Source organism: Argentina anserina, chromosome 6 (genome assembly GCF_933775445.1).
Source record: "Argentina anserina chromosome 6, drPotAnse1.1, whole genome shotgun sequence".
Taxonomy (NCBI): Eukaryota; Viridiplantae; Streptophyta; class Magnoliopsida; order Rosales; family Rosaceae; genus Argentina; species Argentina anserina.
The window spans coordinates 25,302,263-25,326,868 of NC_065877.1; the positions used below are offsets into that span (position 1 = coordinate 25,302,263).

Consider the following 24,606-nt stretch of genomic DNA (forward strand, 5'->3'; position numbering starts at 1 on the left):
CTATAGACAAGTGAGGAAAGTTGCCTAAATTATCATCATCAATTTTCCAAAATTTTCGTGTACAATCAATAATGTGCCGAGCAGAACTTGCTTCCTTGGACGTAAGCCAAAATTCACGAGGCTGAGCATGAGCACATGAACCTGGAAGTATTTCCTTAGTCCAACTCACCTACGATGACTCCCAAAAATGAACTCGGGTTTGTCGTTGAATGCTATTTTTATCATCCAACAACATTTGAGAGTAACGTACACCACGGCTGTTGTATCTTGATTAGTGCCATTATTTGCATGAGGAAGAAACCGGGTTTGCAATTTTAATTGTATAGTAGGTTTCCATCCGATAAGCTAATGAAAGATCATTTCTCTTTATCATATAGTGTAATCCAATGATATTTAGATCTAAAGCAAGCAAACAGCTGGGTAAATAAAAATACATAAACCATGTAAACCAAGGGTATCGAATCCTAAACACCATAACTCTTTTCACTGTTTCCACACGGTAATTTTAAGCAACACCACCAATGCAAGAAGCCACACCATGAACCCCAAGAAAAAATAGAAATGAAAATATGAACACCATACGGGGAGAGATGCGATCCTACAGACCCTGATCAATCAGGTAATCTCCCAAGCTCTCCACAATCATATTACATTGTCCTGGTGTCAAAGGCTCTTCATATATACCAAAAACCAAAGCCTGGCAAGTTTTCTTCACAGTTACACCTCCGGAGCCCTGCAGAATATTCAATACAAATTAAATTTGACTGCACTCAGCTGAATGATGCAATTAACCCCCTTGCATGGGACATTAGAGGAGAAAATTACAGACAGTATGGTGCAATTTAAGTTGGGGAGTTGTACATAGCTCCATTCCTAAAATAATGGACCTCATAATTCATGAGGGACATCCAGTTAGTTGGGAGGGCTTTCTGATCAACTGTATTCAATTTACATGAATTGCTTGTGTACTCTCAACGGGACTCATAACTCAGTAGAATTTTAAAAAATTCTAAAAGTTAAGAAGAGAAATGTCTTCTAGGATGGTCCACGTTAGAAACATTGAAGGTCTATTATTCAATCTTGACGACACACTATCATCTAAAGCCATTTAATATGCAGCAAATTAGATGGTGCAATAACATGAAGAAACTTCATCAGAAGATTCTAAAGTCCTATAGTCAGCAGCAAATTAGAAGGTGCAACAACATGAAGAAACTTCAACAGATGATATTGGTAATTCAAACTTTGAAATATCAAAATGGGTGAACCGACCAGGACCAGTAGTTAATTACATGCATGTGTATGAGCAGTCCACACGAGAATCCTGAGTTTTCAGATGGTCAGCAATTCCTTTACAGACGTGAGCAGTTCCTTTAGTCTTCATTGCATACTTTATACCAATTCATGTGACCCTTCTTACTGAGAAATGGATAATGACTTGAGAAGACCTTTTCTAGATGAAATTATTGAATGAAAGTTTCCATTATTTAAGTTGTGCCTTCCACTATTGTTCTTAAAAAAAAAAGAAATAAAAAAGGAGTTAGGACTGCAACCAAGTCAAGTTACTAGTAAACTAAGCTTGGGCTCATCACAAAATAGTCTATGGAACCCAAGCTTTAAACAGCTTATGTACTTGGGTGATTTGGAAATGTTATTTCATATGTCATAACTTCCACGATGATAAATAACATGTACATACTGTATAGATAAAAATATGAAACAGCAGAATTAACCCAAGAACCATCAAACTGTAGCTCAGGGTCATTAAATAAGCTCTAATTGTGGCTTTAACTCTGGTTGGTGGAGCTCGAGAAGCCTTCTTCTCTGGCCTTAATTCATATGACAATCCATATGAAAAATACTACTACTGCTACACACACATGCATGTATATATTTCTCCCCATGTCTTCCAATGATGTCGTGTGAAACATTCGTAGTTACATCCTATATATACGATCTTAATATGCGATACATGAGATGTGTTCTCATAATTGAAGATATTTAGACATGTTTCACATTCCTCTTCATCGGAATTTTTTTCTTTTCTAGTCTTGGGGTTCAGTATGGACTGACAATCCGGATCAACAATCTTAGGAGATCTTCTTAAAAGTTAAGACTCTATTTAGACTTCCGAGAAAACCAACAGACCAATCACAACAAAAAGGTATAACAATATTATCATTCATTCATACATTTACAAAGCATCATAAGCAGGAAAGGAGCAAAATAAACTAACCTTCTTGCCACGAATAACAGCTCCACCCTCGCCTTGAATAACCATGTACTTAGTGCCGGCAAGGTGCAGACCAGTCGGGGCAAGAGTCCCCGGCTCATTGAAATCTTTCATGATCGCCGTAATCTCTTCAGCCTTAAACTACACACAGCATAACATAATCAACCTCACACTCAATCACTCATTACAACGATGCTACATTCCTTCTTTCCTTATATAAAATCATACACGCTTCAATATTAAATACCACATATTCTTCATGCATTACTAACATTGCCCCAGAATCACAGTAATTAACAATTTCAACACGCAGACAACAGATCCATATCAATTCTATCAAACAGATACGAAAGGCACAGATGTAATTTAACCAACGAGGAAAAGGAAATGGAAATTGAGAACCTTGGGGAAGTTGGAGCTCTGAGCCCAGACGCTGCCGTCGTGACCGACGATGGCAGCGGAAGCGAGATGGTTGCCTTCGATGTTGCACATCAGGTGGTCGTCGACGTAAGTCTGCCACGACATTTTGGCGATTGAATCCGGACCGTCGAGTTTGTCAAGCTTTGGTTATGAAGATACACTGTCGGAGCCTCTCTCCCTCCGTATTTCCTGGTCGGAAGGAGAATGGTGTGTCTGTATTTATAATCAGCTAATTTTTGGTAGTGGAAAGCTCGTCTTTCAGTGTGGGCCCATCGGACCGTACATAACACGTAAGGGTGTGGCGTCGGTGAACATGACTGCGGACTGCCCGTCACGTCCACCAACTCTACCTACAGCGGTTTCCTAATTCCTATATACCCTTTAATGAGTTTCATCCCAACATAACGCATTCATGTGTAAGAATACATGCGTACTTTTTTGGTGAAAGATTTTCATGTTTCAATTAATAATTCATAATTGTGTGGTTTGAGTTTAGAAATGGTAAAACGTATGCAGAGTTATATGAACATGTTTTGACTTTTGAATCACAAACAATACGTACAAACTAGGGGCGGTCCTGGTGCTGCCACCATCGGAATGACCCTTTTTCTTTGTGTAATTCCGGTGAAGAACTCGTAGTGAATAAATTAAAATAGTATGATTCTTAACATAACTAATGCTCTGATTCAGATGGTTTGAGACCCTTTTAAATGCTTAAAAATAAATTGGAGGTGATAGGTTCGACTTTTCTTTTTGCTGTTTTATTTTAATTTTATTATTTGTAATAATTTCCTTATTTGAGTGTTGTGTCTATTTGTATTTTCTTTTACCCTTCCATTCTCTTGGGTTGGTGTTTAGTGAAACTCATCCCGATCCAACAAATGATAACTTATTAAAAAAACATATTTTATATACCTTTTATATGTTTGTAAACATAAAAAACTGAAAATGATAGTAGGCTTAATACTGAACCAGTTTTTTAAAATTTATTTCATGAGATTAGAAACGTAATATTCAATTAGTAAACAAGATTTTTGTACTTCTAATGAAATTATTTTCATAAATTAATTTTATTATTTTTAAACATCTTTTTTATATGAATATGAAGGGCCAATTTTTCTTTTCTCACCCGACCCTTGAAAACTTTGGATCGGCCTTGGTACAAACAACAAAGCATTTTATTAAATTGCTTGTTTAGGAGTCGATCAGAGCATATTTGCATTGAGCCCTAGCCCCTAGGTTTTCTAATACGAACGCGGGGCTTTGGCAAGGGCGGGGATTGTGATGCAGTGATAAGATCGGTATGTGGCGGCCCTAGAGTTTTTCTGGTGTTGATCATGTTTTGACGACCCAGGCATGGAAAATGCTTGATACACCAAAATTTTATACAAAATATGGATACCAAATGACGTGGCACTTGCCAATTCATCAATCTTTATATTATGAGACTAGAGAGTAATGATATGGAAAATGTACAAGTTTTTATGAGGAGTGCTAGGAAGTAAATTTGCCGACCACCTTTTTTTACCACCATTATGTCCACCCACTTAGATAAAAGTTATGTGTCCTAAATTAACTATGGTATAATCATAATTATCTATATAAATGAATAACACATGGTAAAAATAAATCAATAATTAATTTAAAAAATTTAAGAATTAACTATAGTATAACTATAATAAGTAAAAAAGACACGTGTCTTTCATTTAGGTGGGTGGGCATGAGGGTGGTCAAAAAATGTAGTCGGTATATTTGCTTCCGGAGTACTAGGGTCTAGGGCGCCATAATATGGGGAAACAAATTTGTCATAGTTAAATAAGAAGACACGTGTCGTGAATTTAGGAAGGTATGCATAGGTGAGCAAAGTTTGGATGGTCGGAAAATTTGCTTCCATGATATGGCGCCAAATCTGGTGTTGCAATCTTACGTGGTATGCAACGTCACATTGTCACATCAACAATTAAAATTATATAAAAATATCATTTTAAATGAAAAAACAATCATATTCTTGTTAATCTAACAGTTCTAATTATTATAATTTTTTTATCATTTATTTTTTTCATCATAATAATATTTCTAAAATATAATTTAAAAAATTAAAATTTACGAAAATATGTTTGAAATCGAAATATATATATATATACAAAATATATTTTCAAAAAAATTATATATATATATATATATACGTGTCTGGAAGCCATATGAAACGGTTCTAAAACTCTTCTACTCAGTTATTAAACTGAATCAATAACAACCATTTTCTTTTTGTGTCAAAAGGATCTTCATTTTTAAGAAGGCGAGAATTAAGAAGTAGATGTCATTCAAATTACCAACGAAAATCAAACTACAACTAAAGCCAAAGAACAGACCAATAAAAAGAGAAGCCAAGCTCCAGAAGCCAAAGAAGTTACCAAGATTCTTTTCTTCTTCTCATTCTGCCGTTTCTTTTTACAATTTATTCTTTTAAGATTGATCTGAAAGATTGATTCAATCAATCAAATAATAATGACTCCCACCAATGAAAAATAGTTGTTCAGTGGTCTTGCTAAACCAACCATATGTAATTTCAAATAATCAATGTCCCTTTGATGAGGACGACCGGAGGGCATTGCAATATGTTTGGATTTTTATATTATAAATAAATGTTTTAAATTTTTCCTAATTTATTTTTTTAATTAAAGAATTAGTAAAGAAAATCCGTGTTAGCAATTCTTTCCAAATATAGCTGATGGTGTTGGCACAGCCACATCATTTGGTATATTGATTTTGGTATAAACTTTTGGTGTCTCTAGCACTACTCCCCAGGCATTGAAAGAAGTGGAATTATAGACCTCCACCACGAAGATTTTTTTTCTATTTACTTTATCTCATAGAATATTATTACCAGAAGCAAAAGTGTAAATCTATAAATTATACTTATGTGACATGCCCGCAAATCTCTACATGGTTATCGATCTAGATCACTATTTTTTTGCTCGAATGATTTCTCATCTAAACATGGTGGCGGATACCATAAGCTAAACAATACTCCAAACGCGCTTATGCAGACAACTCTGGAGCACAACCTCGTGCGCCTTGTCTATACACCTCAACACACCTGCATACACTAGCTAGTCTCAAATTCACGGTACAACTCTCATCAATCTTTAAAAGTCTTTAAAAGTATTGTGTGAGGAGGTTTAGACGTGCTTGTACCACAATTGTGTGTCAGGCAAGTAGCGGATCTATATCCATTAGTTTGTAGGAGAGGAGTCTATTTACTCGCATAGGGGTGTGCACGATTGCGAGTTTTTGTTCTAAATTCCTTTCTTTTTTCTTTTTACTTTGATTGTAAGTGCGGATACCAGCTCTAAGAATGGGATTCTCGTTAAAAAAAAAAAGGTGTTTTACACTTAGAACATGTTCCACTGCGTAACGATCATCAGCAGTGAAGTTAGCATATATTTTGCATTCTAGAAAGCTTTAGTGGACTCCTAAGAAAGATTTGATTTCTTTTATCCCTACGACTGCGAGTTTATTTCCGTTCTTAGCTGGGTCACGGAGTTTTTCGGTTCTTAGGTCATATATAGCATGGTTGCATGCGCATGGCAGAAATTCTCGTTATGGCTGGCGCTGCGCATTAGTGGGTTTGGGCAGCCGCCGGCAGGTATTTGCAATTTGTGGTAGTTATTTGAAGGAGGATGTGTATAATCGTATCCCAATTAATCCGCCTCTTCAGCACTTATTTTTGGCCGTGTGTGTGTCCTTGTGTGCTTGCCGCTTCCACTTGTTCGTTTTGTAGTGATTGCTGGCTCGAAATCAACTTGAGCTTCTCAGATGTATACAGTGAGTTGTTATGTGTAATTTACTCATTCGAAGATAAAATATGAACATTGTAAATACAAAACGTGGAAGAAGCATGCAGACATGGAGAAGAAATTATTTCTTCTGCCACAAGCCCACATCATGTGATTTTTGCATAGCCAAATAAAAGTATTAAAATGCACCGACTGAGACAAAATGTTAGAAACGAATAATTGATTAGTATCATCACATCATAGCTTGGTCATTTTATTTGAACGTTCGATAAGCTTGATAAAATGTTCAACCTAGTGAAAGAAGAATAACTATTGTTCAATTAATGTAATACATTGGATCGGGCAACTTGAAGGTCCGATAATCCACATTAGTGCCTAAGAGATCGCTCCATTGATCACCAATGTTCCCAATTATCCTATATTCACTCTCTTCAAGTTTCCTTCTCTCCGATGATTTATACACAACCGATGTGTTACCGGAATAAGATGTATTCCTGCACGCAATGAAAAGGGTTAAACTTAAAGCTTAATTTGTAAAAAAGAGAAAATAAAGCCAAAGATTTACAATGCTTACTTTAGAATAAGCTTCTCCCAATTAAGGTATCCAACAAATTTGAGATTGATTTCTGTGATACGTCTTTGAGATTCTCCTCTTCCAGTTATGAATGCGACCTTAATTCCGAGAGCCATTAACTTACTGTACAGTCTTAGACTCTCAGGCAAAGCTGGGGCTGTGCCTTCTAAGACCCAGGCGTTGAATGCAGTTGAATTGTATAGCTCCGCCCTGAAATTTCAAAGATTCAATTCATACCAAGGCCAGCTGACCCTACGAAGACATATATCTATTGCAGCGAAAGTCTTATAGAAATCAATTGATCTGATGAAGCAACTGCCAGTGCATTATGAGGTAAATATTCTATTATGTCTCAATCTCAATGACTGGTCATCCCAAAATCATATCAACTACTTTGACTATATCAAAATTATGTGTAATTGTGTAAACTAATTAGCAAATGAAATGTGACTTCAGAGTTCAGACAATTAACTTCCTAATTGCCTCTGTTAAGAAGGGACTATGATGAAGAAAAGGACTTACCCGAATCCATGGCGAGCATAATAAGGCAGGTTGGAGAGAGCAGTCTCATCTATGTCGAAGACCCACAAGTTCTTGCCGTCCTTTGTAAGGTTCAGGCTCTTAGCGTAGAGCAGAGCTTCATTAGTAACAGCTTTCGAGTCCTGTCTGTACTGGTGGCCGAGCATGTAGTTTCCTACATAGCGTTCACAGACAGCCGGAACAGTCGTCCAGCCGAGGATGTTGTGGGCTTCGACGCCGAGTCTCCAGCTCATGCATGAAATGCCGGGGACGTGCCTGCCGTGAGAACCGGTTTGTGGCCGGAGGACATGAATCTGGTGGGATATTGATCTATCTGAAGCTTGGATTGTTGCTACTATGGTGGTTAGGAAGAAGAAGAATAGAAACGGCACCAGTTCCATGATGTACCTCTTTTGCTTTGGTCTTGGTAAGAGAGGAAACTGGTGCTGATCAATATTGCCGGCCAATGTGTGCATGTTATATAGGGCTCGTTTATCTGAAAAGGACTAGGGATTCAGAGTATTTACAAGGCTGCCCCATGACGGGTGGCTGGCTAGTCATAAACTCAAGAAATGAAGGAAATGAGTGACCCAACTGCTTATAAGGAATTGAGAGTTATATATATTCAGCATTATAACATCCGATGATTATGATTTGTTCGTGCGTATTAGTTAAACAGATGGGAGTTTTGGAATTGAGACCCGCCGGTAATTGTCAAATTTAGAGGAATGTTGTAGCATATTAACATGTTCCATATGCAATTTATACTTAAAATGATTTGACATATCGGGTTCGTACTCATTTACAAGTCATCCATTCTGAGTGTTTGATGGTCTCCGTAGAGTGGTTGACTCTCCAACCGCATGATGCTGCATCCACAAAATTTCGAACTCAAAACCTTGTTTAAACCATCCCGTTAACATCTTCCATATGTAATTTGAATCAATAACATTTCTATTAAAGAATCAAAAGCTAGTGATTTTCTTTTGACCAAGCGTGGGTAAGGATAAACAAGTATTACAAGCCAAAAGTTAAAAAAATAAAATAAAATGAAGCCTTGTCATATCTTGCAAAAAGGTAATAGCGGATTGTATATAATAACCATCTTCACACGAGCATGCGGCCATTTAAATGAATGATTTCACATGACATATTGAACATATGGCATATATGGTGGTGGAGGTTGTCCTCTCTCGGGGAGACTCCTTCAATGTATATGGCGGTTCCAGGTTTCTTAAATATGTTAGTTTTGCAAACATGTTTGGTTTTGGATTTTGGAGCTTATTCTTAGGGTTTTAGACTTTTAGCTTAAAAATTGTTAGGAAGCTAGGTTTTTGAGATTTGGTAGTTTTTCATATTTCGATTGTAATGTAGATTCCGAGAGTGAAATGTATTCATGTATTCTCATACTCAAGATCATTATAGGCTTTGCGTCTTTTGTTATAAGAGAAATAATTTAAATTTTTCATATTTTGATTGTAACGTAGCATCTGAGGGTGAAATGTGTTTATGTTTTCTCCTACTCATGATCAACATAGGCTTTGCGTCTTTTGTTAACAGATAAATAAATTTTTTTGAGTAAAAAAGAGAAATAATTTAAATGAATAGAGTTTGAGTTAGGAAAAAAAAAAAAATATATATATATATATATATATATATATATAATTGAATGGAAGTTATTAGCATGCATGCACATGGAGGACAGGAGGAGTGGTCTAATAACGGTTAGTTGCAGATTGCAATAAGCATGCACGAGTTGCAGTTGTAGTGATGAGTACTATGTATAGCTAAATGTTGAGTTGTATGTATATATGGGTGAACTTTGTTGAATTTCATAATTTGGCATATAAATGCTTTTCTGCTACTTCAAACTTTGTAAGAAAAAAGTTGAACAGATTCATTGAGCATTCTGGATTGCATATTATCTGAATTTTATATGGTCGGCCACTCCTTTTAACATGTTACTGTCATGCAGAATTTTTTTGATACGAAATAAAATATATTAAATAAAGAAGCATCTAGGGCACCTACATTATACAATGTCAAATACAAAGGCATTAATAGCTGCACTTGACACACAATCAAACCAACTAGCTAGCCCCGTGATTAAAACTATGGCCAAGATTGGCAACAACATCAGCTACAAAGTTTGATTCCCTAAAAATTTGTTTGAAAGATATTGAGTTAAAGCATGAAGCTAGTGATCAGATATCTTTCACTATGCTAAGAAGTCTCCATGGAACACTCGAAACTCCATTCCCACATAAATAACAAGCTTAGAGTTGCCTTTCACCTCTAGATTGTGAAGTCCTTTCTCATTCACTATGATCAAACTGTCCCTAAGTGTCAAAGCTTCAGCAACCAGGACCGTGGTTCTTCCAACATTTTTTGTTGCTGCTACAAGGAGCCTTGCATTGCAATCACGAAGAACAAAGCCACTGACAACAGCATGTACCGAGCCATCAAAATTAATCTTAATGGTGTTTGCAGGGGGAGGGTTCCACCTAATGGTGTTGTTGCTTTTTTAGCATCCCCTCCTACTACTTCCACCATCAAGACTTGCACAGTTCTTCAGCTGTTGCTGCCACCACATTTAATGTAGTATTTATTTTATCATTAAAAATGACATCATTTCTTGCCTTCCAGATTTGCCAACATAAAATGAGAGCTTTGGCAAACAGAGCTTCATCATATGGTTTATCCAAAAATAATTTCTTGAAAACATGTAAATAGCCACTTGGCCAATCAATGTTAGTATCAAAATCAGATAAATTCCAAACTTCCTGAGTCAAGGTGCAACTACCAAAGAGGTGGTATGCAGTCTCATTGTTCAAATCACACATAGGACATGAATTATCATCAATATAACTAAAACGAGACAATATGTCCCTGGTTTTCAGTCTTTTCTGAAGAAGGAGCCAAGCAAAGAATTTAACCTTTGGCTGTAAATTTAGTTTCCACATCCTATTAATTAAAGCAATCTGCTCATGCTTGCTTTTTTCATTAATTTGGAGCCAAGTGACAGATTTAATAGAGAATTTACATGTAGAGGAAGGACCCCAAACATATATGTCCTCTTGATCACAATGTGGGATTGGAATCCCTATAATTTGCTTAACCAAAGTAGGGTCGAAAAAGATAGCCAATTTATCTGTATTCCAGCTCTTGTTAATGAAAAACTGCTCCGCATTATTATCCCAATTGATGAGGTGTAGTTTATCACTACTCACCAAATTAGCTAATGGAAAATCAAAAGTCCAATTAAAAGTCCAGACATTTATAGTTTTAACGTTTCTAAGTATCCATCTCATACCTTTCATGATCAGCTCTCTAGCGTCGAGCACTCCTTTCCATGCCAAAGAGTTAGTTTGCTTCTTCTTGGCCTGCAAAAAAAAAGAACATTTCCTTAATTACTTCTTTTCCATAATTTACACCCACCAATTGTCCTTATCCTGTAACATCTTCCAAGCTAGCTTTGCAATTGCTGCATTGTTGAAATAAGCCGTTGGTCTTATTCCCAACCCTCCGAGATACTTAGGTCTATAGACTTGGTCCCAACTAATAGGCAAGCATTTCATATCATTTCCCCATAAAAAGGTTCAAGTTTGCTTGTCAATTTTGTCACTTACTTTCTTTGAGCATTTAAACACGACATAGTATGATTCGACATACTTACAAGGTTGGATTTAATGAGGGTCAGTCTCCCAGCCTTAAAGAGAGTTCCTCACTTCTATCCTGCAAGCTTATTTGTTATTTTCATCAAAAGCTCCGTAGTATTAACCCGGTCTTTTCAGAACACAACATTAGGAATGCCAAGATACTTTTCCAATGGTTGTTTTATGTTGAATGCTAAGTATGCTGACAATATCATTTCCAAGGCTATTAGCTACATTTGAGGAAAATACAATGAAGATTTATGGAAATTAATCTTTTGACCTGAAGCAGTTGAGAAAGCTTGTAAAACCTTTGCAATGTTGTCAGCTCCTCTTCTAGATGCTTTAGCAAAAATTAAATAGTCATCTGCAAACATTAAGTTCGCAATCCTGAAATCACAAGGAGAAGATAATAATCCTACATGGGATTTGCAATTAGTAGCAAGACAATTCAAATTACGGATAAAAGGCTTCATTGCTAGGATAAACAAATAAGGAGAGAGATGATCACCCTGTCTAATAATCCTACATGCAGAATTTACCCTATGTATGTTATACAGTAGATTTCAATTTCAAGGATTGGCCTATATAAGCGTTCTCATTTTGTTTGCCAATGAATATAAAGTCAACGATATATCGATGCAGACAAATTAACGAGTTTGATCTATGAAAATTTTCTGATATGGGTGAGCAATCAATGAAATTGTTGACTGAATCGTGTCCATAATCTACCTTTTCTAGTATTTTCATCAAAGAAGATACAAATTTAAGTCTCCAATATTGAAAGAACACTTCTAGAATAAATCTAAAAGCCGTCATTGATAGGAGTTTGCAAAAGATTTGGAGGAGCCCAGGTGATGAGGCTTCCTTGGAACAATTGAAAACATACTTGAGCTTGTTACTCAAGTCATCATAATAAAAATTACTCATCTTCTTATAAAATAGTGTATCTTTAAGGCCTACACATACAATACAAAGCATGCTTCATTTAAAAGGCCTAGAGGTCTAGAACTATGTTATACGTACAAGAGATTTTGTCAGAACGCTTCCTCATGGCCACCAAATTTTTTTTTTTAATGGAATTGCATCGAGTAAAATCACAGACAGAAGACAACTTACATCATTATGCTCGTGGACACAAACACCGGAAGCCATATGACCAGAAGGCAGGAGAATTCGCACATAAAAAACCTACAACTAATAACATGAAAACCAAGGTTGCATAACTCCTTCCAGCCTCTAGTCGCCAAAATAAGAATAAAGACTTGACATTTTACTAAGTATTCCACACTTGCACTCTTACTAACTCCATTACCCATGTTCGTCAAACTCGGTTAAAATCATTTCAATACTAATCTTTGTTGGGCTAGCCCAAGACGCAATGGACTCTCCATCCTTCTCTCTTATGGTTGAAAACATGTTGGGTTAGCCCAAAAACCCACCTACACCTTCCTCCGTCGCATCGCCGCTGTGCTGGGTTTGGAGTTTACAGTCCCCATCTTCACTCTTAAACAAAATCAAACACACCCCATTTCTTCTTCTCGTCTTCACCACCCACCATGCTCTCTCGTCTCCTCCCCAAACCCTCACATTTCTCTCTCCTAACCCGAATCTCCTCAAAATTCCACCCATGTCCCCAGCCCCAAAACCCCACCACTCTCCCCAGATTCTTCTCCTCCGGCGGCGGCGACGACCAGTCCCCCTCCGACGTCTGGAAGCTCTCTAAAGACACCCACGAGAGCTACGATCCATTGTTCGGCGAAAGCTCCGGTAACGTCGTCGAGACGGCCGACGCCGGTTCGTGGAAGGGCGGCGATGAGTGGGACACGGCGGAGGGGTTCAAGCCGTGGAGCTTGGGAGGTGAGGAAGAGAAGAACGACGATTTGTTTAAAGTCGGCGATGGGTTTGAAGGTGATAAAGGTGTGAAGATTGAGGAGGAGGAAGATGAGGAGAAGAAGAAGGAGGAGGAGAAGAGGCTTGAGATTAAGGAGGAGGAGCTCACTGCTGTAATTAAAGGTATCTCCTTTTTTAGTGTTCTTGGAGTTTTGAACTATTTTGTTTCTAGTTTTGTAAAGAATGGAGAAATGTATAGATAGATGTATAGAAAGACTAGTTTATGTACTGTACTACTGGATTTGATATGGGCATTGAGAAAATTGTGTGTTTTTGGTTGTCAATGCATTGTTGAGGAGACTTGATTGATGCTGGGTCAGTAGTTTGTATGCTCAGTAAGCAATTTCTATTGTATATGCTCTTTTATATGATCTTTTTGATTTCGTGGAAGTACGAGATTTCGGGAAATGGGTTAGGATCAGCTACCTCTTTTGCATGAGGTTGTATGTGCTAGCTGGAGTTTCGTGGAATGTGTAATTCACATCCCTAATTTGATACTAATCTAATGTTTTGCAGGTCCAAACCGTGCATTTGGTGACCTTATTGCCGCATCTGGAATCACAGATGACATGCTTGACAGTTTGATTGCATTGAAGGATTTTCAAGGGATAAAGGGATTGCCGCCACTACCTGATATACAAGACATCCGCTATCATAAAAGTACAAGTAAATCTGCAAGAGCTGATATAGAGCGCCAGAAGCAGGAGGAAGTTGCCAAAGCAAGAGTGAGACAAGTGGATGACAAGGGAAGAGCTTATGGAACTGGAAGAAGGAAATGCAGTATAGCGCGTGTCTGGATTCAACCTGGTCATGGTAATTTTGTCATCAATGATAAACAGTTTGACGTCTATTTTCCGATGCTCGATCATCGTGCTGCTATCCTTCGACCTTTTTCTGAGACAAAAACCTTGGGCCTTTGGGACATCGATTGCACCGTTCAAGGCGGTGGTCTCTCAGGTACTTCTGCATCCTATGCATATAAATGCGACTTATATTGCCTTGTTTGAGATCTATAAATCTATTTCAAGTGGTGTTTTCATATGGTATCTTTGAACTTGCTGCTTATATTTATATGCTGATATAAATCAATGTATGTTGTCACAAATACGGTTTCAACAATTAATTTTGACCAGCATTTGATAAAGAAAAATCCTGGTTGTTCTCTCTTGGTAACTGGATGATATGTATTTGAGTTGTGCAGCCTCTCATATTAATGTCACGATAAGATTATCATTATTGAAGATAAACTAACTATTAGCAGTACTTTTTATTTCCAAACAAGATTTATGAAATAAATGTTTTGAAGAGATACTTGAGTTTAGTCCAAATGGTGAGGTTGTGGTGGGAAGTGAGTTAGGCTTGGACCATGTTAGGGGTTTGACCCCCTCCATCATAGCCCAATTTAAAATTTTATAATGTATATAATTTTTATTTGGCAGAAAATCATGCCAACTTTCTGTCCTTCCTCTTAACATTTCCGTTCGGAAATGTCAACTGGTATCTAGGTGTGTTTGTAGCAGTCCAAGAATAATGCCCGGAAGTTTATATTTGCACGTATATGAAATTTAGTACCCTGATCTATTTGCATGGTGAATATCACTGTTGAAGTTAGAGAGACCAACCACATCTGGGTAGCAGGAGGATCCTGCTCACCTCGTAGAAGGAGAGTTTTTGTCTGCGCAAAGTCCATGTTACTGACTCAATGTATTGATGATTTTAACTTATCATATAATAAAGTGTCTTTTAGGGTCAAGTATCTTTTGAGAATGGTTGCAGCATTTTGCATGAAATTTTAAACAAAAAGAAACAGACGAATTATAGTGGAATAATTACAAACTTACAAACATATTAATTCATATATAGTCTGTTGAACTATTTTAGTTGTCTGTTTGCCTATTTTTTGATACACGAGTTGGATACAATGATATTGCAACCTGTTGAGCAGTGTTCCTCTTCACTCTGATTTTTTTTTTTCTGATAGAAATCAAACTTTTTTCTGTTGAAAGGGAAAATAAAATAATAAAGCGCTTATTCTGTAAACCTTGTTTCTTCCAGGTCAAGTTGGAGCAATACGATTAGGAGTTAGCAGGGCCTTGCAAAATTGGGAACCAGATTTGCGTCCTACACTCAAAGCTTGTATGATTTCTTCCCTTCCTTTATCTGTATTTTATTATTTTTATTTTCTCTTCCATATGTTAATAGAAATCCCTTCTTGCTTAACCAGTTCAATTGTCTTTGCAGCTGGTTTCTTAACTAGGGATCCACGTGTTGTGGAAAGGAAAAAACCAGGAAAAGCAGGAGCAAGAAAGAGCTTCCAATGGGTCAAGCGTTGATCAGTTGTGAGTTTGATTCTGTGCAACCAGTTTTGTTTGGAACTTCAATTCACCGCAATAACTTGTTGAATTCAGTCATATGGCCTTACATGGCATTGATAGTGGGTGTAGCTTGTAATAGACCAGCAGTCTTAGAAGAATTGTGAAAAAATTAGCATTGGTCAGTTTGAGTTATTCAATCTTGAAGGAGATCTATGTTGGTTTTTTATTTATTGTACAATACAAGCTCCTATGTACCATTTCTTACACTAGTTCTCTACTGGTTCATTTGAGGAACTTTGATCCAAGATGCTGATATCTCTTTCCATTACCCTCATTGTGTATGAGCCTACATTTTGTGACAGTTTTTGTGTGTTGGCTCAAGGACTGCATCCCAGCTTTACATATGGGGGGTATGACCATTGGGAAAGAAGTTTTACTGAAGCAGAATTTATCTCTCTTTCCTTATAGCTGCAATGACTATTGGTCTCTTATTAAACCAGAGGCCATCAATTACACATATTGTTACAACTGTATAAGCAAGTTTCTCAAGAACCCAGTAGCGCCACATGTAGGCAGCATCTGAAAAATGGCCCTAAAGAATCAAAGAATGCAAAATTGGGTACAGCCGTAGCCTTTTCTAGCTGGACATCAAACACAATTTCATCACCTTATGGGGCTCACGACCCAACCTGTGATTGGACTCTGCCTGCGAACTCTGAATTTCTTATGAGAACCGCTTTGCAGTCGTTCAAGCACTGCATATGTAATCCAATCCGGCGTCAAACCTTGCTGCTTAAGTTTTGCATACAAATCCACCGCCTCTGCGGTTCTCCCACACCTCTCAAGACAATCAAGCAGGATGTTGTATGTGACAATGTTGGGACAACAGCCTTGAGAAAGCATGTCATCGAACAACCTGCACGCCATTTCAACCCTATCAGTCTTGCCAAAGCACTCGATTAGAGTGCTGTAGGTGACAACATCAGGGCTGAATCCTTTCTCCTGCATCTCCTTGAACCTCATGTGGGCTTCATCCACGTCACCATTCTTCCCGAGGCAATTGATCAATGAATTGTAAGACACAATATCGGGTTTACAGTCACTATTCTCAAGCTGTTCGAATATCGTCATCGCCTCATCAACTTTCCCAGCCCTACCAAAGCCGGAAATCAGAATATTGTAGGTAAATATATCTGGTTCGGGGCCATTGACTTTCATCTTTTCATACACCTCGTGAAGATGTGATACTTGCTTCGACTTCCCAAGCGCCGCCAGTACTGTGTTATACATCATAGTGTCAGTGGCTACCCCTTTCTCATGAATGTTACTCAGCAAATCAATAGCCTCTGCCGTTTTACCCGCACCACACAAACTCTCTAACATCGACATGTAGGCATCTCGATCCCCCTTGTCATGGAACTTCCACATGTTGCAGAACAGCCTGTGGGCTTCATCATCGTGACCCAATTTACTCAATGTCTTAACAAGGTACGCGTATATAGACTTGGTCACATATCTCTTCGACAGCTCCACCAACTCATCTAACCTACACAGCTGCCCTTGCGCAATCAAAAGATTCAAAATCACACTGTAAGTAAACTCATTCGGCCTACAGTCGGCCCCCACCATTCTCCTAAACACAAGTATGGCCTTATCAACCATGTTGCTCCTAGCAAGAGCCTGAATGACGGTATTATAAACAATCAAATTCAAATGGCGGTCTTTGTTCAGCAACTCCTGAAAATACTGAACACATTCTCCGCCTTTACCCAATTTCCCACTCATTCTGATCATGATCGTGTAGGTAAACTCATCTGGCTCGCAATGCTTCTTCTTCATGTCCTCAAACACCTTGTACGCCTGCTCAACCTGCCAAAACACTGCCGCACATTATCAACCACGAGAACTCCGAAATTCAATCACATCATATTATTCGGCAGACCTTTCCGTCTTTCGCCAGCTCATGAAGCAGCATGTTGTAGCTGAAGATGTCAAGCTTGTAGCCGTGCCGCCGCAGCTCCGAGTAGGACCGGAAGGCCCCGGCGGAGTCGTGAGAGCGCAGGTAGGCCTGCACCAGGCACTTGTAGGTGTATGACGTCACGCTGAGGCTCCACTTCTTGACGAGCGCCAAGGCGGCGTCGAGGTCGTCGCTGGTGGAGCCGAAGAGGCCGATGAGGAGATTGACGGTGGAGATGTTGCCGCGGATGCCGGAGCGATGCATGTCGGAGACGACGGAGCGGGCGAGGTCGAAGCGGGCGGGGGCGGCGGACTTGGAGAGGATGAGGAGGAGGCGGTTGCAGGTGAAGGCGTCGTGTTGGAATTTGGGGGAAAGGGAGGGGCAGAATCGGAAGAACTGGAGGGCGAGGTCGGCGTCGTTGAGGGACTTGAGAATCTCGGAGGCCTCGGCGGGGGTGAGGAGGGGGACGGGGAGGGAGGAGAGGTAGTCGGCCAGGTCGAGGAAGGGGTCCGACGTGGCGGAGCGGGATTGGTGGAGGATGATTTGGGTTGCTTTGCAGACGAGGTCGCGGCGGGGGAGGGCGTAGCCGCGGATGTCGGTGGGGAGGGGAGGAGGAGGGGTGACCTCGACGGAGAGGGTGCGGCCGGTTGCGGAGGTGGAGGTTACTTTGGCGGTGTATTTTGTGGCGTAGTGGCGGCGCGTGGGGGTGGCGAGGGTGAGGATGAGTCTGAGGTGGCGGCGGTCTCTCATGGTGGGTGCCCGGGTGGGTTAGAGACTGGTGAAGTGTTGTTATTCGACTTATTTGGACTGCTGAGGAGAAAATGAGGGGGAGAGAAATAAGGGTATAATTGACATTTCAGTATGGGAACAGAGATATTAGCATGAATAATTCTTTGATCTCTAATTCATTCCATGACTGAGTTAATAGCTGTATCAGGTTCTGTAAATGAATCAGAAATTCAAGTGCTATGCTAGTGAGCATAACCTCTGCCGAAATTAAAACCCTAATCCTATGTTTATTAAACTCAATCAAAATTATCCCTCTCATTTAGTACATGTTTAACATATCTTCAACATGATTTGTATAAGGGAAGTTTTACTAAAACAATCGTCAAACTACAATAAACATATAGCAGTGATTCGCCAAAAAGAGAAAAAAATCATCAGGGAGCCGCGCAAACTAGGGTTGTGGCATGAATATAGTCATACCAACACTGCGAACAAAAGCGTAATACAAACCCATCCGTCTTGTCAAGAATGATACCAAAAAGTTTGCGAAGTCAGTATGGATTCTAGAGAACTATCCCAGCTATAGAACTAGCAATCTCTGACACTCGAACCAAACATATCTGATCTGCAAACCAATGCACTAGCACTACCTAGAATTTTTTCTTCATCAATACAATGGGTTCTATTTGCACCTCTAGTATTACTGTGTATACCTCCACAATTTTTTCTACTTTTATTTGATTAGGTCAACTCATTAAAAAGACATTTAAGGACAAATAGATAAATATTAAAAAAAGGAACATTAACCCTGCAATAGTTGCACTTCAGTGCCATCATACGATCTATGAATTAATCTAAATACACAATCCAAAACTTCGCTTGCATCCCTAATTTTGGGTTGGGAAAAAAAATATTATACACCAAAGTTATAGTATGAATCCATTGTAACAAAAAACAGAGGCAAGAACATTATGATTAAGTATTCACTTTACAGCAAATAATAGTATAGAACATGATTAAGTATTCATACATCTCTTCAAAATTCGTAGGGTGTACGAACAAGTTTAGACCTTTACAATATAACGGAAACAATGACATTGTTAGACAGTCAGAAATAGTCAGAGGGTATTTTGGTAAACATTAGGAGGTGTACTTAGGTTTTCAAGTAGTTAAAAAAATAAAAATGAGGTGTATTAAGTAATGAAGGTATACTGAGTAATATTGGAGGTGCAAATAGAACACCCCCATGAACAAACTTACTATTTAAAAAAAAAAAGAAAAACAAACTTACTAGAATGGTCCTTTGGTCCATTGGGCTCACCAAATAAAAGAGATCCCTTTTTTATTTCAATACCTAAAGAAAAATGGTTGATACATTCTAGAGGCTAAACCTCACCTTATGGATTCAATTGTCATACCCATGAGCACAAACTCACAAGTTCCAAACCGCAGAAAGTTTTAGACAAATATTAACATTAGAACAGCAAGAATCTCTCCCAGAGGGAGAACTCAAAATGAAATTGCCAAAATGAATATTGATACAGGCAATCTGGATGAAATCAACTTCCCCCTCAAAATTTTATTTCAACGATGCCAAAAAAGGCCAGCAAAGTTTGGAAGTTATAAATAACCCATTTCATTCAAAAAAATACAAGCGGTAGCAAGCTCCATATGAAGATCCGCTCATTTTGCATGGAAGATTCTGTTCACTGAGTCATAGCTTGGGACATTTACAACTGCCATTTGAAAAAAACAAAGGAAGAAGAAAAGGATCAATTATCACATTATTCAATCAAAACCTAAAAATATCAAGACCAGACGAGCCTATTTGAAATTTACCATTCCCATATGATGCCATTGTTAGAGGTGAAGATATAATCTGTTGGGCAGCTGTAGTAATATCGTTCAACGTCACTCCTTCTACTGTCTTTAAGAAATCATCCACAGGTTTCCTGCCATAGTATACCATGTAATTTTAGTACCCATGAGTACATCTGTGCACGAGATGCCAACATTTTGTACTAAACATTGAAAGTGCCTATAGCCCAGTAAGGCCACATTGTATGAGGAAAGACAAAATTCCGTCAAAAACATTGCTTACCTCTCTCCATATGTCAAGACTTGCCTTCCTATATCCTCAGATGCAATCACCTGCGATAAAAAATTAAAAACAAGGGGAAAACCAATGAAACCCTCAAAGAAAACATCATACATAGATCTATAATCAACTGGACTAGTGGCAGAAACCAAACAAAAGAGAACATGAAGACAAGATATCAAGCATAATAACTTTAACAAGAAATAAGCCTCTGAATGGGTGTGTGGTGAGGTGGTTTGAGATAGAAGCATACTCTAGATTCAAGATTCATCAAAACTGCAGCCTTTGTGGACTCTTTTGCACGTCTAAGCTCTTCATCCTTAACTGCAATCAAGAACAGAAAAAAAAAACAGTGAACAGAGTTGTATAAGAGATCTTCCACAGGCATGAATGAAATTAATCTAACCTTGTCCAGGTGTGGCAATTGCAAGCAATTCTTTGGCTGCTATATTAACTGCCTGCGCTGCAAAATCAGAGCCCTACATCCAAAATAAGAAAGATGTCATAATCATTTTCAGATAATAGTTTATATAATTAAACATCTTCACCAAGCCATCTGAAAATTCTATGCGTACTATTGCATGCCACACATTTTTATTTCCCCATTAGACTATTCCCATCAATCTAAGCCAAATAAAAGTTATATATGACATTCCAAGATCTTAACTTCTTAATAACAGTGGCACAATTTCTATAGTTTCAACCTTCAAAAAACTCATGATTCTCAATAGATCACATTATAGACATATCTCCTGTTACTTCCCACATGCACAGAGACTACCCTAGCAGTACAACAGAATGCAAGGCAAAATATTGAGCACCAAGGGCGAAGAGACTTACAGTGCTGGCATAAATTCCAAACAATCCAGAATCATTAAAGAGGCTGTTGAATGCAGTAAAATTTTGAATCTCCTGATGACTATTCAAGACACGGAGATCTGTGGCCAAATAAAAATAATTATCAGTAATAGATAAATGTAACTAAAACTTGATCAAAATAAACAAGATTAATCATGCATGCAGAGTCATACATGTGTATGCTTTTTCAAAGATCCTTATAACAAGGATACCTTTTGATTGTAACCAAAAGGGGGCCAACTCACAGCTTGGGCCAATCATCCAGACCATCCATGTTCTAAATCTAAAATTAATTCTAACTCATCAACAATCAGCAGATCTGGAAATGATTTGAAAACTGAATTATAATTATGACCCTTCCTGTGTTAGACTGTTAGTAGCAGACACTATTCTTCTAATCAGGTGATTCTAGTTAGATGAGTAGATGGTTGTCTGAGTGGTTAGTCACTTTTGTAAGTTGATCATATAATGGGAATCTAGAAAATGGATACAGAACTTCAAACTCTTGGATTGCATCTGTGGGTCCACATGCTATCCCTTTTGGTTCCAGAACCAAAAAAAAAACAGAGAAGGTATGATGTGACTTAAAATAATGAAGTATTATGTGGCATTAAAATATTTACAATATTACATGTATACATAGTTGTTCTTGATGAATCAAGCACAACTCACAGTTTGAGGGTTAACAACATTGCACAACTACTATTCAACAAAAGCAACACTGCTACTTAATAACAAATTAGAAAGTTAATATAGACTTACATAGCCTTGAGTGCATCCCCTTTCCAGGTCCCCCAGCAGAGAAAGAGCCACCTCCTCCCATAAGCAACTGCGAAATAAGGAAAACTGATCACTACGTAAGTTACAAATGTATGTAAAAATTTAAATGAAGATGATTGTACATCCTTCTCTACAGAGTTAAATGATTGCGATGGCACAAAACTCCAGAAAGCAGTGATGAAATGTATGATATATGTACAATATTCCAAAAAAAAATGTGGCACCTGAAGAACAGTCAAAATGATAGCTTGCTTCTCTTGACGCCAACCACCAGGAACTTCAAAAGCAAGTGCAATATGTGACTCATCCTGTCTCATGAGTAAAGCGGATGAGTATCAGCAAAAATGAACAATGCGCGAGAGATTTTTTTTTTTGCTCTGGTTAACTAAACTATGAGAAGCTTAATAGAAATGGAAAGCCATCTCCTAAATGAACAGAAATGCTTACATTTGTATCACCTTGAGTGCGGTACTCCCCTCCAACATATTGTGATTTTGGCTCCCCAATGAGGGGCACACTTGGTAGGTCAGAGAGAAGTGGTTCTGCAATAGATAATAGCTCCTCATGGTCAACCCCAGATGCTGCAAGAACTAGCCGAGGAGCAGTATAATTCTCCTGAATTTTCGACATCATTCATATCAGTCACACCGCTCACACACAACAATTATTCAAAAAGTGAAGAAGAAAGAGATCTATGATATATATTAAAATTATCTTACAGCAACGAATTCCTCAAGGATTTCACCATTCAATCTCTTTATTGCTTCTTCAGAAGCCAAAAGAGGATTTTTCAACGCTCCAGAAAAGGCAGCCGAATGAATTCTCTCCAACAGTAAGCCTTGAGGATTCTTAGAAAGGTCTGCAATTTCTGCCTGCACCTTCTTCAGCTGAATAAACACAAATTATGCTCATTAGAAAGATGTAGCACGGATGAAAAATTACATGAACTGACTATAAATTGGCAAGTCCAGAGAGCAAACCTACAAATGTGTTTTTAAATGCATTTGTGAGCATGGGGAAAGACTTTCAAACAAATTTGAATCTATAAACTAACTTCATTTATGATAAATTTGACTAAACTCATAATTTTACAATATAGAGCATAAATATTGCTTATGTGTCAAATTATTACTGTTTTTATTTTCAGAAGTGAGAAACAAGAATTTTTTGAATACATTAGCACCATACGAAACAGTATTTATCCACACAATCCTAAAAATGGTGTATATTTGTTGCTCAGAATTATCTGACCTCCTCTTTGACCTCCCATTCCAAGAAGGCAGGATTTCTCGCAGCGTCAACAAGCAATTCTACCATCTGAGGTACATAGGATTTAAGACCATCAAAAGTGTACCCCATTTGTTCCCTAGAGGCACTGGCTCCAATATGACCACCAATTGCTTCCACTTCCCTAACAATGCGCAAGTGACTCCGGTTGGTTGTACTTTTAAAGGCCAGCCTTTCCAACAAGTGTGAAGCCCCACTTGTCATTGGTGTCTCATAAATGGACCCACAATCAACATACAATCCAATGGAGGCTGCGGGACTCTGATTCACAAAAGAACATATATAGAATGATTACAACTCAACCTCAACAAGAGTACCTAAATAAATTTGTAGAGCCACAACAGACCACTCTCACATACCGGCGATGTTTCCGAAGCTATTCTAACACCATTGGAGAGCTTGGTGATCTTAGTCTTGCTTGGTTCCACGTAATCAGGTAGTGGAGGAGGCACGTTCACACCTGGTAATGGGGTTTCCAGACGAGGAAGGGCGCTGGATCTTTCCCCAGTCAGCCAGCTGAAGATTCCCCCTACGGCTGGCTTTGTAGCAGCAGCCGTTACTGATGCGTACCTGGTGCTTCCCACATGGCCCTACTCGGAAAATAAACAGTAACCATCAACACAGTGAACACTTATTATATTCAACAGATTACTATGATACCTCCAGCAACAACAAAACTTGACATTGAATCAAACATAGATTTGGTATTATCACATTCCTCATATCTTAATACACAATCATAAATTGGCTATCTTTATTCCCACAACAGCCGAATCTTCCAGCAACCAAACACAGAGTTGAAAAACCAAATCGTTTACATAAAATCAATCCTAGCTACACCTGAAACTATCAATAAATCGAGCTATTACTACAAAATCCGCAGTAACTAATAGATTCATACACAGTAAAATATACACGATGCATCAATTGGAAATCGGGAAGAGGTCAAAATCAGATCTTGCGGCGACAAATTAAATTTCTATAATCATTGAATCTGTTCTATGAGAGAGAGAGAGAGAGAGAGAGAGAAGAGAAGGTGAGAGATAGATTTGGAGGAGTCTGACCTTAAGGGACCGCACGCGCGAAGCTGCAGCTCTGTACATGGCGACGGACGATTGGAAGCCCTAAGAAAGTCAGTCTCTCTGTGTTTGTTGGCTCAAGCTTTTTTGAGCTTTACGAGAGAGAGCTGCGCAAATTAAGAGAGTTGCGATCAACTAGAGTATGACCGTGTCCTGCCCACGCCAATATTGGGCTTTCATCTTTTGGGCTTTGGGAATATTTGGGCTGTCAACGATGTGAGAGCCCAATATCTAAAAAGCTTCACACCTTCCTTTTTTCCATGGGAGAGAAAACCTCTCAAGTCTCAGCCTCCATCGCTCTCAAGCCGAGTCTCCTGACTCTCCTCCAACGCTGATCTCTACTATCCCTGGCTCTTCTCCCCGACGCTGCACTGCTGCAGAGCTTCACTCCCCGAGAATCCGAGATGTACTCCC

The 24,606-nt window shown here is 38.6% G+C and overlaps 5 protein-coding genes across 5 annotated transcripts; 1 reads left to right on the top strand and 4 right to left on the bottom strand.

Moving 5' to 3' along the window:
- Window positions 1–346: 346 nt before the first annotated feature.
- LOC126800805 (profilin-like) lies at window positions 347–2,864 on the bottom strand. Its single transcript, XM_050528222.1, has 3 exons — window positions 2,636–2,864; window positions 2,237–2,374; window positions 347–733 (listed from the first exon to the last, which is right to left on the bottom strand). Exons 1-3 carry the CDS (start codon window positions 2,756–2,758, stop codon window positions 599–601), a joined length of 396 nt encoding a protein of 131 aa, XP_050384179.1. The 5' UTR covers window positions 2,759–2,864; the 3' UTR covers window positions 347–598.
- Window positions 2,865–6,655: 3,791 nt separating this feature from the next.
- On the bottom strand, window positions 6,656–8,008 carry LOC126800800 (acid phosphatase 1-like). Its single transcript, XM_050528216.1, has 3 exons — window positions 7,547–8,008; window positions 7,025–7,234; window positions 6,656–6,944 (listed from the first exon to the last, which is right to left on the bottom strand). The coding sequence occupies exons 1-3, from the start codon at window positions 7,942–7,944 to the stop codon at window positions 6,767–6,769; spliced, it is 786 nt and encodes a 261-aa protein (XP_050384173.1). The 5' UTR covers window positions 7,945–8,008; the 3' UTR covers window positions 6,656–6,766.
- A 4,706-nt stretch (window positions 8,009–12,714) lies between these two features.
- LOC126800793 (30S ribosomal protein S9, mitochondrial) lies at window positions 12,715–15,709 on the top strand. Its single transcript, XM_050528209.1, has 4 exons — window positions 12,715–13,212; window positions 13,606–14,046; window positions 15,145–15,225; window positions 15,331–15,709. Exons 1-4 carry the CDS (start codon window positions 12,756–12,758, stop codon window positions 15,420–15,422), a joined length of 1,071 nt encoding a protein of 356 aa, XP_050384166.1. The 5' UTR covers window positions 12,715–12,755; the 3' UTR covers window positions 15,423–15,709.
- Window positions 15,710–15,800: 91 nt separating this feature from the next.
- LOC126800779 (pentatricopeptide repeat-containing protein At1g51965, mitochondrial) lies at window positions 15,801–18,145 on the bottom strand. Its single transcript, XM_050528190.1, has 2 exons — window positions 17,347–18,145; window positions 15,801–17,273 (listed from the first exon to the last, which is right to left on the bottom strand). Exons 1-2 carry the CDS (start codon window positions 18,109–18,111, stop codon window positions 16,068–16,070), a joined length of 1,971 nt encoding a protein of 656 aa, XP_050384147.1. The 5' UTR covers window positions 18,112–18,145; the 3' UTR covers window positions 15,801–16,067.
- A 1,261-nt stretch (window positions 18,146–19,406) lies between these two features.
- LOC126800784 (mitochondrial-processing peptidase subunit alpha-like) lies at window positions 19,407–24,304 on the bottom strand. Its single transcript, XM_050528198.1, has 13 exons — window positions 24,178–24,304; window positions 23,473–23,703; window positions 23,078–23,374; window positions 22,546–22,713; window positions 22,274–22,441; window positions 22,051–22,134; window positions 21,809–21,875; window positions 21,029–21,126; window positions 20,595–20,667; window positions 20,442–20,512; window positions 20,192–20,241; window positions 19,930–20,042; window positions 19,407–19,826 (listed from the first exon to the last, which is right to left on the bottom strand). Exons 1-13 carry the CDS (start codon window positions 24,214–24,216, stop codon window positions 19,774–19,776), a joined length of 1,512 nt encoding a protein of 503 aa, XP_050384155.1. The 5' UTR covers window positions 24,217–24,304; the 3' UTR covers window positions 19,407–19,773.
- Between the last annotated feature and the right edge of the window lie 302 nt (window positions 24,305–24,606).

Coding starts and splice junctions, on each gene's coding strand:
- LOC126800779 (XM_050528190.1), bottom strand. CDS start 18,111: ATGAGAGACCGCCGCCACCTCAGACTCATCCTCACCCTCGCCACCCCC. Junction 17,274..17,346: donor AGCTGGCGAAAGACGGAAAG/GTCTGCCGAATA, acceptor GTGTTTTGGCAG/GTTGAGCAGGCGTACAAGGT.
- LOC126800793 (XM_050528209.1), top strand. CDS start 12,756: ATGCTCTCTCGTCTCCTCCCCAAACCCTCACATTTCTCTCTCCTAACC. Junction 14,047..15,144: donor TCAAGGCGGTGGTCTCTCAG/GTACTTCTGCAT, acceptor TGTTTCTTCCAG/GTCAAGTTGGAGCAATACGA. Junction 15,226..15,330: donor GCGTCCTACACTCAAAGCTT/GTATGATTTCTT, acceptor TTGTCTTTGCAG/CTGGTTTCTTAACTAGGGAT.
- LOC126800800 (XM_050528216.1), bottom strand. CDS start 7,944: ATGGAACTGGTGCCGTTTCTATTCTTCTTCTTCCTAACCACCATAGTA. Junction 7,235..7,546: donor TATGCTCGCCATGGATTCGG/GTAAGTCCTTTT, acceptor TTGAAATTTCAG/GGCGGAGCTATACAATTCAA. Junction 6,945..7,024: donor TGGGAGAAGCTTATTCTAAA/GTAAGCATTGTA, acceptor CATTGCGTGCAG/GAATACATCTTATTCCGGTA.
- LOC126800784 (XM_050528198.1), bottom strand. CDS start 24,216: ATGTACAGAGCTGCAGCTTCGCGCGTGCGGTCCCTTAAG. Junction 22,714..23,077: donor AATGGGAGGTCAAAGAGGAG/GTCAGATAATTC, acceptor GTGTTTATTCAG/CTGAAGAAGGTGCAGGCAGA. Junction 21,876..22,050: donor TCATTTTGACTGTTCTTCAG/GTGCCACATTTT, acceptor CTTATTTCGCAG/TTGCTTATGGGAGGAGGTGG.
- LOC126800805 (XM_050528222.1), bottom strand. CDS start 2,758: ATGTCGTGGCAGACTTACGTCGACGACCACCTGATGTGCAACATCGAA. Junction 2,375..2,635: donor AGAGCTCCAACTTCCCCAAG/GTTCTCAATTTC, acceptor TGCTGTGTGTAG/TTTAAGGCTGAAGAGATTAC. Junction 734..2,236: donor CTGTTATTCGTGGCAAGAAG/GTTAGTTTATTT, acceptor AATATTCTGCAG/GGCTCCGGAGGTGTAACTGT.